Source organism: Etheostoma cragini, chromosome 23, assembly GCF_013103735.1.
Source record: "Etheostoma cragini isolate CJK2018 chromosome 23, CSU_Ecrag_1.0, whole genome shotgun sequence".
Classification (NCBI taxonomy): Eukaryota; Metazoa; Chordata; class Actinopteri; order Perciformes; family Percidae; genus Etheostoma; species Etheostoma cragini.
The window spans coordinates 14,706,506-14,723,116 of record NC_048429.1 but is presented as its reverse complement, the minus strand read 5'-3'; the positions used below and the strand labels follow the sequence as shown (position 1 = coordinate 14,723,116).

Genomic DNA, 16,611 nt, shown 5'->3' with positions numbered 1-16,611 from the left:
GGAGAAAACCAAGAAACAAACACAGGGAAGGCCAAACGGGGAAAATAACCCCCAACAAAACCCCAAACCACAACAATACATGCACTAATAGAGAGATGTCAGAGTGAGTGGGCTGCGACTGCTAGACCAGCGCCCTGAGCGGTTGAGGGGGGTTTGGTCTCTTGCTCAATAGCACCTTAGCAGTGCCTTGGGGAACTGGCTTCTCTCCAGCTACCAGACCACACTCTGCACTTTTGTCCGTACGGGGACTTGAACTAGCAACCCTCCTGTTCCCAACAGAACTCCCTACAGACTGAGCTTCTGCCACCCCCCAAATGTTGTACTTCTTTCTTTCACTATTCCAATTTGCTGTATATGTACAGATTATTATTACTCTGACACTATTCAATTTTAACAATTTGATTTACTTTGCAAGGACTTTTGTGACTCTGCATTTGGTTGTACTGTTATGTTGGGATATAGGTCTGAAACTTCAGTCATAAAAGTCTTAAAAAGTCTAAGATTTGACTTGTTGAAACCTACAGAAACCCCGACAAAGACTTGTTTCCAAATGCTGTGTCAAGTTGGCATGTTGTTTTCTGGTCTAAAGTTATTGTTGTTATGGCCCTTTCATTTTGTTTTGTTTTTCTTCCAGCCAAGGATTTCATTGGCAGTCTGATGGAGAAAGATCCAGCCAAGCGTTTCACCTGCGATCAGGCACTCAGACACCCCTGGTGAGAAACACACTGGCACAGAATGTCATACACAGGCCAGCAAAAAGGCATACAATCTATACAGATAATCAGTTACATTTAAAAATGTTTACATAGAATTTATGTATGTGTGTATCAGGATCGCCGGGGATACAGCCCTCTGCAAGAACATCCATGAGTCAGTCAGCCGACAGATCAAAAAGAACTTCGCCAAGAGCAAATGGAGGGTAAATTTGGATTACTGCAGTTCATTCTTTGTGGTTTTGGCTCTATTGCAGTATATTACTCCAGTACCACTACCCAAACGATTGTCTGTGTTTTTAGAAGATGAATCACTCTGTTAAATCATCCACGTTTCCTCCTGCTATTCTTAGAAAAATAAAAGAATAACCCGCAACTTTGAGACAAATTCCTGTCTCTTTAAGAACTGCTCCTCACACAGAATGCCATTCCTAACACCGGGTGTTAATAGCACATCCAGCTTGTGTAATATTTAATACTCACATGTTTTTAATCAAAGATAAACTGCAACAGAAGACACTATCATGGTATTTGTGCAATAGTTCATCAAAAGCAGATTCTTGTCTGCATCTTCAAAGCCATTATGAAAGGAAAAATGACTTTTTTGATATTTTCAATGATGTAATACCCTTAATAATCCTTAATGAAATCCCCTGCTGCTCCACAGCACATTGATAGTACGAAGACCTCATCCTGAACCAAAAGATACAACTGAAACCATCACAGAGAAATTCTGCTCCTTCCCGCCTCTCAACTGATAATTCTTTGATTTAAACTTCTGAATGACCCGTTGCCCTTACGTCACAAAACAACCTATTTTAGAGACACTTAATAAAAGATGCTACGCGGAAATGTAAAACAAAATAACTCTTCCCATTTCCTACCTCTCTTCAGCAAGCGTTTAATGCCACCGCCGTGGTTCGGCACATGAGGCGACTGCAGCTTGGCAGCAGCATGGGGAGCAGCATGGACGCCTCCAACCCGCCGACCAGGCCGAGCCAGACGCAGAGGCCGGCCCCGAGCCAGGCGGGCCAGAACCAGCCAGCTCAGATCCAAAACACCGGCCAGGCGGCGCAGAGCCAGAGCGCCAACACAGCCGCCAGCAAAAGCTCTTCCACAGACAACAACATAGCAGCTCCCCGCAAGGAATGTGAGTCAGTAGTATCAGTGGCACCAGAAAGTCAAGAGAACATATGGGCATTAAACAAAGTTAAAGAATGGATAATTCGCTAAAACCCCTCCCCTGAGCGATTGTCCAATCCTAGTTTAGCAACCGCTAATAGGCACAGCGGTCATATCATTTGGATTTCTCCACAAGCAGAAGTTATGTGTAGAGTGTTACTCTGTGAGTATAAAGAGTGTTGTGTGGAGAGTGTTTTCATAAAACAAAAAACACAAAAGAGTAGTATAAATGTGGGGGACGGATTCAACAGTAGTCATGTTTTCATGTTATTGTCAGGCAAAACGTTTTTTTAATTTGCACAAAAGAAAATGTGAATTAGAAGCATTTCTATCAATTGGTTTAGATAGAATAAAATAGACACATACTAGTAAAATAGTTTCATCACAAGTTGATTAAAGAGTTTAGAAGCTAAGTTATTTGGCTTAATGGAGAGAGGTACCATCGTACAAGTTGGCCATCTGTAGAGAAGACAGGGGTGAGGCTGAGACATTTGGTGTCAGCGAGACAGGGCTGTACAATTCAAGCTGTTAAAGCAATTTGTCAATATACTCGATGTGGCCGAGGCACAGGCAATAGTGTACGGGGCCCTGGATGGGACCCATATTCCGATCCTTCCATCATCCAATGGATAATTGAACTATAGCCGCGTGAGTGACATGTTCCCACGTCACAACTTAGTCATAAAAGCTGTTACCATCTCCAATTTTGCGCTTTTAATTCTCTTTTGAAAAAGGCAAAAAAACACACTCAACGCAATACATCTAAAGGTGCATAAAAAAACGTTGATGGAAACATGACTAGTATGTTTGTCCGCTCTAACTTAAGTTGCGTGAGCATGTCCGGCTAACTAACTTACTGAATCTACGTCTCTTAGTTTGTTGGGTTAAAAGTTATGTGAAGTATAAATCTTAACTTTTACTTGTCCACCCAGAATTCAGAGAGGCCAATCTGCCACTGATATTGTATGTTTGTTTGTTTTATCAACATATACAGTGTATATATATATATATATATATATATCAACATACTGTAAAAGATAAAATAACATAAACAAATCAGTCCAAATCTATCAAAAAACTAAAAGGATAAGTTCAACAAAGAACAGGCAGAAGGATAATGTTTATCAAGCCTTGCCCCTACTTTACAATATCATATCATTACATAAAAAACAGATATGCACAGACAGCATACAAAAGTCATACAATAACTCAAACAACAAACAACTATACACTGTGTGTACATTCCCATTTATATATTCAGGACACCTTTCTGTAATGGTCAAGTATTGTTTTCTTGAATTTATTTTTGAACTGAATAATATTAGAGCTCTGTTCGATGAAAGGTCACCCCGCAAAGATAGGCTACACATGCTTTCATATTGCACATGTGCCATGTGAGAATAGAAGGAACAGTTTTCTAATGAAAGGGGACGTAGCTTAGCGAAGGGTCAGCAACAGCATTATTAAAAAATATATATATATCACTGCTGATCCCTCTGCGGGCTCTTCCCTCTCAGGTGTAGCCGCACCGGTCACGCCCTGCAGTCTGGCGTCTGCAGCCTCTTCTCCCGCCGCCGGGGCAGAGCTGAACCGGCCACATCCCGCCGCGGTCGCCGCGCCGGTGCTCACGGAGACCAAGTGACGCCAGGTCCCGCGGGGAACCAGCTGGGAGGCCACGGCGCTGTGAGGCAGAGAGACGGGAAGAGACGGAGGACGACTGGAGAGGAAGAGGATCCCCTCCCTCCCCCCCCCAGCCCTCTTCTTCTTCGTTTCGCCCTCTCCTCACTGCATTTCTACTGGGATGCGCCACATCCCCGCCCCCACCCCGCCCCCCCAGCAAGTTCCCCGCACTGCTCCCGGGAGAGCAGAGGACTTTACCTCTGCCCCACCGACACAAGCCACACGGCGCCGTACTGTATGTTCGCCCGCCAATCAAACAGACGCCGTGTAGGATTCCTCCTGACTCTTCATTGAGGAAGTCCGTACGGCCGTCTGTGATTGGTTGCTGTTTAATGATAAATGGGGTGTCGACTGCTGCGAGCTGAAGCAGTTAATTGTTGGTTCCCGGTGGGGCCGTTGGTATCATATTATTCAATGTCAGTCAACATCAACTTCCCTCTTGAATCTGGTCTTTCCTTCGACACTTTATTTTATTATTTTTAATTAATTAATTAGGTTTGACTGTTGACACCTGGATTGCTTTTTTTTATTATTACTGTTAATGTTAAAGGTGGTATGTGTAACGTTTAAAAAGCAAACCCATTGTTGTCAATTTGATAGTGCTACTTTGGTATGATTACTGGAAAATAACACGACCATCGCAGAGACGATTAGTCTCTGCCCAACCAGCAGATTACCTCCAAATCTGACCTGGTGACGGAGGCTGATAGGTCTTCCTAGTGATGGTCTGATTAATTTACACTAATTGAACTAATGTAGCAATCTGATGTGACAAGGATGTCATGTGAAAACGCTACATATTGCACCTTTGAGACATGTTATGTTATGTCCTTATGGGCTTGTTTGTCTGTTTGTGCTTTATTAAGTGCTTTAAAAGTACCATATGACTGTTGAGATGGGGAAACATGACTAAGCGCTTTATGTATTTTGCACAAAGAGGGTCAGAGACAGATTAGCCGCCATCCACCTATGTTTATCAGAGAGTAGAGATTGTAAATCTTTATATATATTTAAAAAAAGAAATAATAACCCAGAGTGGATGTTAGATCATTGTACAGCTTGTCGATTGCCTAAAAGATTCTGATCTGTTTATTATTTTCTTACTTTACAAGACTTTTATAACAATCACCCTTTAAGGGACACACATACAGATTACTAAGGAACATGCAGCAGGTTTAGGATAGGATAGGATAGAGGTATCTGCTGGAAACTGCCACCAGTTGAGAATGTTAGCGCCAAGCTACACAATAGCTTGGCGTTAGCTTGGAGCCACAAGCAGCGCGGTGCAGGTCCAAGATGGCTACAAGACATGCTACAAAGCATCTCAAGATACCAAACTGCTTCCCATATGGGTTATCAAAGTATTTGGCTTATGTGGAGGAAAGATGGAGAGGCTGTCGCCTGCCGCTTCCCCCCCTTCCTCCAAAGAAGCCATTTTCGCATCGTCAAGCTGCACCCAGTTCCGAAGTGCTCAGGGAAAACTGCGGCTGCACTGTGAGCTGGTGAATACCGATTTTCCTGGTTTAGGTTGTTCTGTCAGTGTTTTTGGTTCAGGTGTTGTGGCATCACAGTTAATGATCCAGAGCTCAAGGTGTTATCTGCGTCCCCATTGCAGTGTTGTAGTGACTTCTGACTTGAATATTGAAGACTCAGACTTGGGCCCAGGCAATTCTATCTTGGACTCCAAGTTTTTTTTTTTACTTGATCAAATTCTTTGGCTATTCTGGAACCCTGGAGCAGTGCGTCAGAGTTCTTTGCTTGGACAGAAGCGCCAAAAACAACACGGAGGATAGGTTAGTTCTTGCTGTATTCGGGGATCCCTTCCTTTATGGCCCAACGGCCGACCGTTATTGTGGCCGAAATCAGAAGCTTGGTTAGCGGCGCTTGGTCCACACCAGTGGTGATTTTAGACCATTTTTAGGGGGGCTCAAGCCTAAATTTCATCTCATATTTTCAACACGTTTTTTTTGTTTTATTATGATGTTTAGGGGGGCTAAACATGATAATACAAAAAAACGTGTCTTAGTGCTTCAAGTTAGTTTGTCTGTTAGTGACAGAGTGCAAACAATTAATATCCTGTGTCGCTGTCGCCAATGCTATGCAGCTGTAACCCAGTCAAGAAAAATATATATTCTTTTTTTTTTTTTTTTTTTTTTTTATCATGTCAATTTATTCTGGTTGTCCATAAAGGGACTTTTGTAGTTTTTTCATAAGTTTATTATTTTTCATTTATCCGCTGGTGTAATCATCAATACATATATTCATTGTTATCAAGTGAAATTCCTGATTTAGCGGCGGGGGGGGTTACAACTTTTGCAAGGAACTGTACCCGTTTACCCCCCAAAGGTCTAATCCTAGAATCGCCCCTGGTTCACACGATTACTAAAATGGTCCAACAACGACAAATGTATATATTTAAGTATTTATTTGATCATGAGCAGCAAAGCCAAAGGATTTCGTTTGCAACAAGGCTCCAGTCGTCCACAACCTACTTCCAGTTGTACTGAGGATCCGGTTAAAGGCACAGTTTTGAAAAACGTTGAGGCTTTTAAGGCTTTTTATTTTTCCAAAACAGATGGACTGACTTAAATCCACAACTTGGAGTCCCTTCTTTAATAATTCAAAGTTCCATATGACAGACTGACTTTGTTTTAATTAGTTCTTGATGGAACCTTCTCATGAATCTGACCCATGACTGCAGAAACCTGGATTGTGTCACTGCTTGCGATGTCTTCACAGACATAACTCAGAGGGCAGAACTGAACGATGTTGGGTGCCTACCTACGCACACATATCAGATTGTGATGATGCAATTCTTCTGATCCCTTTATTTTGAATTGTAGCCAAAGACTAGTGCTAGGTATGAAGACAATTTGGTTCATTATACTCAATGAATTAGGGAGAACAGAACCAGATAGGAAGTTGATGGAGTGGACTACAACTAAGGGCTGAACTCTAGCTGCAAATTAGTTTGGAGAGAAATTTATTCACCTTTGATCCATTCCTAATCTGTTGCCATTTACCTTTTTATAAGATACATAGAGTGCTGCTGAAATAGTGAGACCCCAGCTGAATAAAAGGCAGATGACGGTAAATCAACACTCTCCCAAGGTTTCTGGAATTCACTTTTGGCTCGCCACGTTTTTGTGTGTATTAAGTTCCAGCAATTTGGCACTGAAGTTGACTAAAACAAACAATGACAAGGCATATGTGGATGCTGTCCAGTCTAAATCTGTCTCCCCCCTCACCTTGTTCTCTGTCCTTTGACAGCAGCACCTACTTCCAATAAGCTCTGCAAGGACAATTCCAGTGTGTGTAGATTTTCTGCTCTTTCCCACTGTTTCCTAAGCCAAAAATGCCCCCACCTCATACTTTACTACCTTCCTACACCATCTGTAGCTCTCAGCCCCAAGCCCAGTAGCTCTAACTGACTTAAATCATTCATATTGAGTCACAAATCTATAGTTGACAAGGGAAAGAACCCATGCTTTCTAATGTAACGAAAAAGACTACCAGCTATTGGTTGAAAGTTTTACTTTGAATCTTATTTTGTTGCTTTATTTATTCTGCTATATAAGCAGAAATGCAGTACCAAATCACTGTCTTTGAATGTGCACATCAGTACACTAAAACATGTAAATCTACAATTTTGTATTAGCAGTCTGGTTGTAAGCCGTCATTCCCAGTGATGAGTAGTAAGTAGTTCAGGTGTAACTGAAAACGTTTTTGCGAAACTGATTAATAATTCTTTTTAGTCTTGTAGGAATGTAAAAACAAGACAAACCATTAAGGGATAGGAATTCTTTTCAGAAACCTCTAATCACACAATAATTGTCCACCTCCTTCCTATTTATTGGGCTCCAAAAACACACACCAGATCTACTATGTTGTTGTTCAAGCACATAGGCATAAAGTGTGAAACTTGCAGATGTGGGAACAACACCGACACGGTTGATGCTTTTAGACAAATCATTGCAGTTACTTTAGGCATGTTGTCCTAACAACTAATCCAGTCATAGTAGAGTTTATGTTCAATAGTTTTGTTAGGGTCAAGTGTGTGAGACAAAGCTAGTTAGCCTGATTTATTTTATTTTAAGTGTAGTCGTAGAGAAAGCTAACTTTTTAGGGTTTCTTACTGATTAACAACACCCACATGTACTACACCGTTAACTTTTCAGAAATATATATATATTCATTCTGACAATTTTACATTGGGGTCTTGTGATACATGTTTCTCTACTAACCCAGCTCTAAAGTCAATCCATGTAATTATCCATGTGTTAATGAGGGGAACTTTTAACCATGTAAGGGCTTTATTCCAATGGTCACCTTTATCTAGTTATTCACTGCAACCATATACATCCCCATTGATTGCTATGCATTTTTTTAAACATTTTAAATTGTTATCAATGCTTTTTCTTGGAAGTGGGATCAGGAAATAACAACTTAGTTTGGGGGGGCAAATAGTTGCAAGACACTGAATCCCTGCCAGATCTTAGACAATTACAATCACTTAACTATTAATTATCATTACTATTATTATAATTATTAAATGAGTTTCATTGTAAAAGCGGTGTACCAGGTTTCTCCTCTGGCACAAACGCTGTTATCCAATCAACAGCCAAAACTGTAAGAATATGTTTCGTCAAATGTGATGTCGTCCACTTCAGTGTGGATGTTTGGGTTTATGAATGTATTGTGAGGCAGGCTGGGGGTTGAGGTTCATGCTGCTCTGTGGTTTCATGTCTGCCATTAAAAAAATAAAAAAGTTTTCTGAATGACTCTTTCCATGTTAAAGGTGCCTTGCCACATGTATTTCATTACTTTGTGGTAATGTCTGATGTTGGATTCTGTAACAGTTTTTGTGGAATAAATGCCTTGGTTACCTGGTTTCATGCCATTCTTGTGGGTTATAGAAAGCCTGCAGGAAGACTCGATTTGTGCCAGTTCTCATTCCTATTCAATGAGCTAAGCTTCTTGACTGTGATTGGCTTGCAGCTATCCAATGAGAGCCTGGCTTGCAGCATCCTATACCCAGCACAACTGGGCAAGCTCATGAATAGTAATGAGCTCAGGCCACATGACATCAGACTGACCTGCTTTTGCAATTTGCCTGAATTCTCCACTCATTTCTTTTCAGTGGCTAGAGCTGACAGAGGAGGTAGCAGTTCATTTTCACAATCACCACATAACACAAACACATATGGACCTGACATATTTCAAATAATGCAAGTAGAAATGGTTTTGTGTGGCAGGGCGCCTTTAAAGATACTACTGTAAACTAATACTGCACTGTAAATATATTGTGAATATGAATGATAATTTTCAAGATAACATTTACAAATGTTTGCTGTTAAGGCATGTGGGAGTTAATTGAGTGAGCGTGTCGAGGGAAGTTGATTGTATTCTCTATGGAATGTTTCGTGTAAAAACAAAAAAAGCTAAAAAAATCCCCTTTACTCCCCACTGCAGTTTGCTGTCAAATATACTGTCCAGCACTATGTGGTTGCCATCTGCAGAGCTACACGGTGCAGTGTAACGCCATTAGTGTTCCACCACCACTGCGGTGTCAGTCCAAGTAAACGTGAAAGCATTGTTTACTGAACTCCGACTTACATTTTTGCCATTCTAAAGGAAGAAATCCAAAGCTGTGACCGACTCTGAAACACACTGTTAAGGACGAGGAATGCTCCCGTCCACCCTTTCCCCTCTGAGCTCATACTCCTTCTTTTTTTCCTTTTTTTTTTTAAAAAAGAAGCTTTAAAAAAAGATGAAAACGCAAGCATGTTGAAAAGTGCTTCAAGAAGTCAACTTCACCATGAGTGTTTGCATAATCGTATATGCCCTTGTATGATGTTAGTATCTCTGTATGTAAAGATGTACACAGGTTGAGAGTTTGAAGTCCACAAAAAGCTGAGTTCACTCAGTAAAAGAGTTTCACTTCTACAAACAGTTTTGATAGGCGGAAATAATCTCATCGCTTATTGCAACACAGCAAACTGGCATTTAAATAAGGAGGGCTGGGTACCATGTTCCAATGTAAGTTGCTCTAATGCTGCTTATGAGAGTGACTTCATGCTGATTCCTTGCATAACATGTGGACCAGGCATGAAAATAATGTATTAACAATAACTTTAGACTTTTTCTATTGTACCAAGTGGCAAGGAATGTTGCTTATTTATTTATTTATTTCATTCATGACCTTTACATTTCACTAGCAATAACCGTATATGCTAGTTGGAAATTCAGCTAAGCTATGTAGCTAACCTAAATAGCTTATATAATGTATTCGAAAAAGTCAGGCCAGCCCTGTTGCTTAATTTGTTTTCAAGTAATTCAAGTAGGCTACATGTAGTTATTGGCTATGTCCTATTGGCTATGTACATTAGCTTACCTAGCTATCAATTGCCTTGAAGGGCTAGTTTGAAACTTAGGTAGCTAACTTAGATAGCTTATATAATGTATTCTAAAAAGTCTTATGACAGCCCTGTTGCTTTATTGGTTTTTAAGTAATTCAAGTAGGCTAGATGTAGCTATTGGCTATGTCTTGTTGGCTATGTACATTAGCTTACCTAGCCATCAATAGCATTGAAGGGCTAGTTGGAAAGCTAGGTAGCTAAATTAGATTGGTTATTGTTATCCCAAACGAGCAAAGGCTAGCACTGTTGCTAACTCTGCTTCTAAGGAAGTGAAGTCCATAGCTATTGACTATGTTCTTTACTTTGGCTACATAATTAGCGATGGATTTCATGCATAATTCTACACATCAGAATTGTTCTTTTGAACTAGACAACGATGCGATTTTACTTATATGTAAATGTTTTGTTATAAATTGTTGTCAAATACTTTAGGAGTAACAATATTAGCATTGTGTACTCAAAAGGTTGTAAGCAGTTGTAAATACAGTGTAAGGCTGCCTTACTAGCAGCTGTGCTTCGGTCTAGCTAATGCTAAAAACAGCCCTTTAACTCAAGATTTGAATCAAATAATAGAAAAAGAAGACATGCCTTTATTTATCCCACAATGGGATACTCACATTTAATTTAATGAGAGCGGCTCTGCCTCTGAAAATTGTTTGTAGGACTAAAACTTTTTTGGGACCCGGTTTCTTCCTGTGGGTGTCCTCGTCCAGAGCCTGCTGAGTTGTAGCTGGCTGTATTGTATTTACTCTCTGCATGTGACCACAACAAATTGCCATCCTGTGCACCGTCACCACGCCAATGACACCCATGTTTCTCCGACCGGGCACCGCCCGCCGCACTTACTGTGCTGTGATGAAGATTATGATGATGATGATGACTTTCTGTTAATGGGGCTTGTATATCAGATGCCTTCGACAATCATGTGCACATATCAGAGTTACCATGACGACACAGGACAGAGCGACTGATTGTGTCTCTTTTGTCTTTCTCCTGGAATAAATCCTGAATGATGGTAATGTAACTCAATACTTTTTGTTTGGGTCTAAAAAAAAACTAAAATAGTTCTGGCTTATTAGTACTACTTATTTTATTAGTACTGCTTATTCAAATTAGGAGTACATGTTTGTGTGTGTGTGTTAGTGTGTGTGTGTGTGTACTCAGTATTTCATAACTTGCAACTCCAGGGTCCATGCATGTGGATATAAAGCAGACACCAGACCCACTTTATCACTTTAACTGACATATTGTCTAGATACATTCTGCACAGGAGGTGTTTAGAAGACAGAATACAGATGTTGCAAAAACATAAAGCACATGTTTCCTTTAATAGCACATGGGATACATTATTAGGCGTAAAGTATTAAACACATTTTCTACAGATGTTATTTCCCAATAAAAAAGGAGTTCAGCCTCCTTACACTTCAGTAAATAATGTGCATATAATGTCTATGTTGACGGCGAGAAACAGCCAGTGTGTTTGTGTGTGTGTTCCACCAAACTTTGTGTCAAGTGCTAGTTAGCGAATGTTAACATACGTTAGCTTGCTAGCACACTAAACTAAGATAGTGAACATGAACATGATAACCATTTACCCGCTTAGCATCAGCATGTTAGCATTGTCAGCAGGTTAGCATGGTCATTGTAAGTATGTTAGCATGGTCTTTGCAAGCATGTTAGCATGCTTACATTTGCATGGCTTAAAACACTGCTAACTAACATTGCTTAAGACTATTATGGTGCATTCACATGGAACCGGGCCAACGTGAATATCTTTTTAGTGGACGAGAGCAAGGCGCTAAATTTAGTTGAACCTTCAATTGTATCCGGGCAACCGTAATGCTAGGGTCGTGTATATTGTAACCCAAGATTTACAAGTCTTACGAGATGGTTGAAGTTACACATTGGCCTTGAATGGTTAAGGTTAGGAGAAGTCGTTGAGCAACATGTCAAGCAAGAGTTTTTATGAGTTTTTGCAAATCTATAATTATCATTTAGACGTAGCATAGGTGGCATTGCCGTCCATAGTTAACATATTTTAACTTTTTTTCCGCCCCCCCCACAATGGAATTTACAACCAGATGTTCTGTAGCGCCCTCACACAGGGAGAAATGAAATCCTACAGAGATGTTACAAGAAGCTACACACATTGCTAGAGTAATTACATAAACAATAGACACACTACATTTTTATTTAATGTTTTATTCTATTCTTTGTGAACAATACGACATCAACGCAACTTTTCATCATGCATGTTTCGTCCCAAAGGTGTTGTCCTTCTGTGAATGCCGCAATAGTCCGGTTCGTTCTGTACGTTTACACAATCACAGCGAACCGAGACTTGAATTTGAATTTGACTCCGCATTTGATCTGTACAAAACTTAAGAGGGACAAAAACAATGGGGAGTGATATATCAACATAAGCTGCAAGCTACCCTCTGCTCTTCTGTCTACACTATAGTTAAGCTGATAAACATTGCTTATATTAAAAAGCAATCTCTGAAGGTTTGTATTTGCTCACTACGGATGCTGAAAGTTGTGTTAGTATTGGTCTGTTATTTGCAGAGTTTGGGCCGGTGAAGGTTCCTGTGGTGCTTTTCCCTCTGTCTCGGTTGGAGCTTTTCCTCCTGACTGCCCGTCTATCTTGGTTGTGCACTGAGAATAGCACACACACATTGAATGCTCTTTCAAAATTATTCATCCCTCTAACACACACACACACACACACACACACACACACACACACACACACCAGAGCTCTGAAATGAAAATTGTGAAATCAAAGTATTTCAAATCCCTTTGACACTCATGCACAATAACATGCACATGTACAGCATCAAAGGCTCAAACACGCACACACACACAGCAAAATTCTATTTCTGTTAAATCAAAATTGCCTGTCATTTTTACAAATTTGTATAAACATGCCCACACGCAGACACACACACACACACACACACATACCCACACAGCTTGTTGACTTTGGCTGTCAAGCTGTTAGCGTGTTTGTGCTCAGAGTCACTGATCTCTTTGCTTCTTAAACTGATTTCTCCTCATCTTTAATTCAGGGCTTTACCCTCTCTCATCCTCTCCTTCAGCCCTTCTCTTGCTGCAGGCTTTCTTCCCCTCCTCTCTCCTCTCTCACCCGCAGAGACATGTTGCTTTGTTCTTTACTAAGCAGCATATATTTATTCCATAAAACTAATTGCCTAAAAAAAGGCAGATCATCTGAAACAGCGTGATAACAACATTTTTGTAGAAAAAATGAAGAGGTGGGATCATTGCATGCTGGGGGAATTGGACCATCCGTGTCATTTGGGCTGACATTTCTGAATTCAAACGGCAAGGGGTGACGTGATGTTTCCCCTCTAACTGTGTGATTGCTAGCAGTTAGTAAGCTACAAAATAAAACCAAACATTAAACGGAATTGAAAATCCTCTCACAGTAGCACAATTACACCAGCAATGCTATGATTTTTTTTTTTACTTTACTTTAAGGAAGACTAATTTCTTTTTTTGTGATCAAATGTGCCAATGTGCTGCAATACCAATGAGTATTATTGCCCATACTTGTTATTATTCTGCTCCTTTTTTTGTTCCTCTACTAGTCACGGAGCGTTGCCAACACATGCACACAAAATACATCAAAATCTTTGTAATGATTGGCAATGGTGTGCTATGTGTTTACAAAGAGATTTACCGTGCGGTTTTCACAAAATCTGCAAAAAACGGCACACAAGTTCTCATAGACATTGATTGGAAATCTTCGGGAAATCGCTCATACTTTAACGTAGAAACTTAATTAAAGGTTTACATGGAAGACAACACTTTGGTGTTTCTTGGGCTGGATGGGAATTTGGATATCAAGCACGCTTTCTCCCAAATCACAGTTAACGTATCGTCCAGTTTTCAGATTTTCCAATATGTGTGTACGTGGCTGAATGGTGAGAGCTAGAGTAGAAGACAGAGGGGGGGACCTGCAGTACGATTCTCCGAATTTTTTCCCAACAAATTGCTCTCTTCACTACATCATGGTTGGTCAAAATATAGACAATCTTGACACAAAAAACACAGAAGGAACACAACAGAAAGAGTGACTTCCCCAGCTTACAAATAATACATGCAGAAAAAGACATACACAAACGGATACATAAACAGTTGAGTCATGAGGTGGCTTCAAACAAGTTGCAATCATCCTCTTAGCAGCTGTAAGTCCAGCAAACACAGCATGTTTTTGAGCTTTAGAGAGCTGGAAGGCTGACAGGTCATTCAGAGTCAAGACTTTAACAGTAATAGGCACGGTAACATTAATCAAGGCGGACATTTTGGATGTAACATTGTTCCAGAACTTACCAACAGGGCAATGCTGCGTTACTCAACACCATAAACGGTTGAATCAGGCCAGAACTGTCACCTGCCCCAAAGTGTCCATGGTGCAGCTGTAGCTGGCAGTTTACTCTAAGTGAAGTGTTCACAGGAGTGACTGTCTGTCACATGTTAATCCTAATTACAGTGCAGTGTAATTCACTCACTGTTTATCACAAGAATTAGACATGGTGTAATCACAGTATTGATTATTTCATTGCCTGCCCCTCACTGCTGTCATTTGAATGGATTAGTTGGAGAAGTGACACTATTTTCCTCTTTGTCTGGAGACGTGTGTACGTTCAAAGGTTGATTTGGTCCTGCAACAGGAAACTCAGATTGGACAGATAGCCTCGCTAGCTGACTGGAGCAAACCCGGTGGTGTTGTATCTACGTCGTAGATATAGGACTTTAGAGTCCTTTGTCAAGCAATTCTGTCCACAGTACAGCGTGCGTTGTCAGATACAAAGTCTACCAACACTTATTTTTAATAGTAGCACCTGTATATCTTTCAATGATTCTTTTCTCTGCAACATTTTTTCAGGAACTCAGTCATCAGATATGCATGTTTGGCTGCTGCAGGGTCGGCGAAGATATAAAGTACTCCTGTACTTGGGTTACTTGCATGCTAACTAAGCATAGACCAAGGCGATGAATGTCTGCTACACTTTTTGCAAAAAGCAATGTACACACATTCCTTGGTATGTTATGCTTTATTTCACGCCTCACCATTACTAAGTGTTTGATTAAGTCCCACGAGAGAGAAATGACAATTTGGCTTTTGATGAAATCACCTTTCTCTCTCTCTCTCTCTCTCTCTCTCTCTCTCTCTCTCTCTCTCTGTCTCTATTTGCTTCCCTCTCCATCCACCCTTCCTCTCATTTTGTCGTGTTTTTGACAATGTGTTTTCCTTTCATATGCTGTGGTCTTGTGATGCGACGGCTGCTCGGCTCCCTCCCGAGCTTTTGGCTCCTCAGACTGAATTAGAGGAATATTTTAGCGACGTCCCGTTGTTCAGAACATTGCTGCCCACACACACACATTCCAGTCACTTGATGGACCAGACACACACAAACTCACACACACACAGACATCTCTTTCTCTCCTTATATACTGCACATACTGTACACACATTCAATGTCTCCTCTGACCTTAACCTCTCTTTACACTCTCTATGTGATGCTGCAGGGCTTAGCTGAACCGCTGAGTGTGTGTGGCTGTTTGTTTTTTTGTACTCTGCTGACCCAGATGTTAATGGTCTTCTTCAAACATTGTCACGTTCACATTGATGTTCATCCAAGTTCAACTTTAAATGCAAAAGAACATTCAAACATTACAAAAAATATCTACATGCAAGCTGATGTTCCAAACTTTCAAAAACTCAAAATGAATAAAAACTGAACCTTCTCAAACATCCCCGACAGTTACAGCTCTGTCTGCTCACAAAGTAAGAAAATAAGACAAAAAAACACAACAACAACATTCAAATGAAATGTAATGTTTTTTATCATTGCGTCACCAGGCCTTGATAACATAAAATACATGTTTCAATGTCTTTTCTTTGATTAAAGTGCCCATATTATGAAAAAAGTTTATTTTGTGTCTCTGGAGCTTCTAACACATACAAACTTGAAAAAGGACTCTCCATAGTGTTTTGAGTGAGATACAGGTTTCTTGAGGTCCTCTGGCTTCAGTTTCCAAGTGATCTGTTCAAAATCTGCACGGCTTTCTACGCAACTAACCGCGACAAGGTAGCTAACTGTAGCATGCTAGCTCGTTCTCAAACTCACACTAGTTCACCATAATCTCCAAAAGGACTACTTCCATGTCCCTGTTCTGCAGGTATTCCCCAAGTGCCCCTTGTTTAGAAGAAGTCCCCCAGCTGATCCTGCCTCGTACTGCCCAAAGTTGGAGAAAGAGTTATCTGGCTGATGGGATATTACCTAGCTACTGAGCATGTGCCACTACCAACAAAGATAGCATAGAAGTGAGATGTCTCACTCTGTAGCTAAAAGTGATGGCGGTAACGCATTACTAAATTTAATCTGAACACTTTTTACAATAACGAGTGATCTAACTATTTACAAACCTGTAATCAGATTAAAGTTACTTATCCAAGTCAACCTGCGTTACTACAGTATTTTTGTCATTTTCCTTAGTAAAAATATATATCTTTGCTTTCTTCTTGCGTCTCGGGGAGAAGTCACGTATACGACAAGTCACCTTTTTGGCATAAGGACGGTTCATGTGTA

The 16,611-nt window shown here is 40.5% G+C and overlaps 1 protein-coding gene and 2 long non-coding RNA genes across 6 annotated transcripts in view; 2 read left to right on the top strand and 1 right to left on the bottom strand.

The window, feature by feature from the left end:
• camk1da (calcium/calmodulin-dependent protein kinase 1Da) overlaps nucleotides 1–4,591 on the top strand; it is a 57,704-nt gene extending 53,113 nt beyond the window's left edge. For 2 of the 3 annotated variants that reach the window (XM_034863379.1, XM_034863380.1), the window contains exons 8-11: nucleotides 635–713; nucleotides 832–919; nucleotides 1,608–1,867; nucleotides 3,479–4,591. In XM_034863379.1, coding sequence (XP_034719270.1) covers nucleotides 635–713; nucleotides 832–919; nucleotides 1,608–1,867; nucleotides 3,479–3,869 — 818 coding nt within the window. In that variant the 3' untranslated portion in view covers nucleotides 3,870–4,591. Of the gene's footprint in view, nucleotides 1–634; nucleotides 714–831; nucleotides 920–1,607; nucleotides 1,868–3,412 lie in introns of all 3 variants that reach the window. The other variant, XM_034863382.1, reaches the window with a different exon arrangement.
• A 75-nt stretch (nucleotides 4,592–4,666) lies between these two features.
• Nucleotides 4,667–11,559, bottom strand: LOC117938663. The gene is made up of 3 exons (XR_004655461.1): nucleotides 11,549–11,559; nucleotides 11,366–11,370; nucleotides 4,667–4,837 (listed from the first exon to the last, which is right to left on the bottom strand). It is a non-coding gene; the product is annotated as an uncharacterized LOC117938663 (long non-coding RNA).
• Nucleotides 5,575–11,014, top strand: LOC117938655. Of its 2 annotated transcripts, XR_004655454.1 has the most exons (3): nucleotides 5,575–8,373; nucleotides 8,844–9,833; nucleotides 10,010–11,014. It is a non-coding gene; the product is annotated as an uncharacterized LOC117938655 (long non-coding RNA). The 2 variants fall into 2 exon arrangements; XR_004655453.1 differs by having other exon boundaries at nucleotides 8,844–11,014.
• Nucleotides 11,560–16,611: the final 5,052 nt, after the last annotated feature.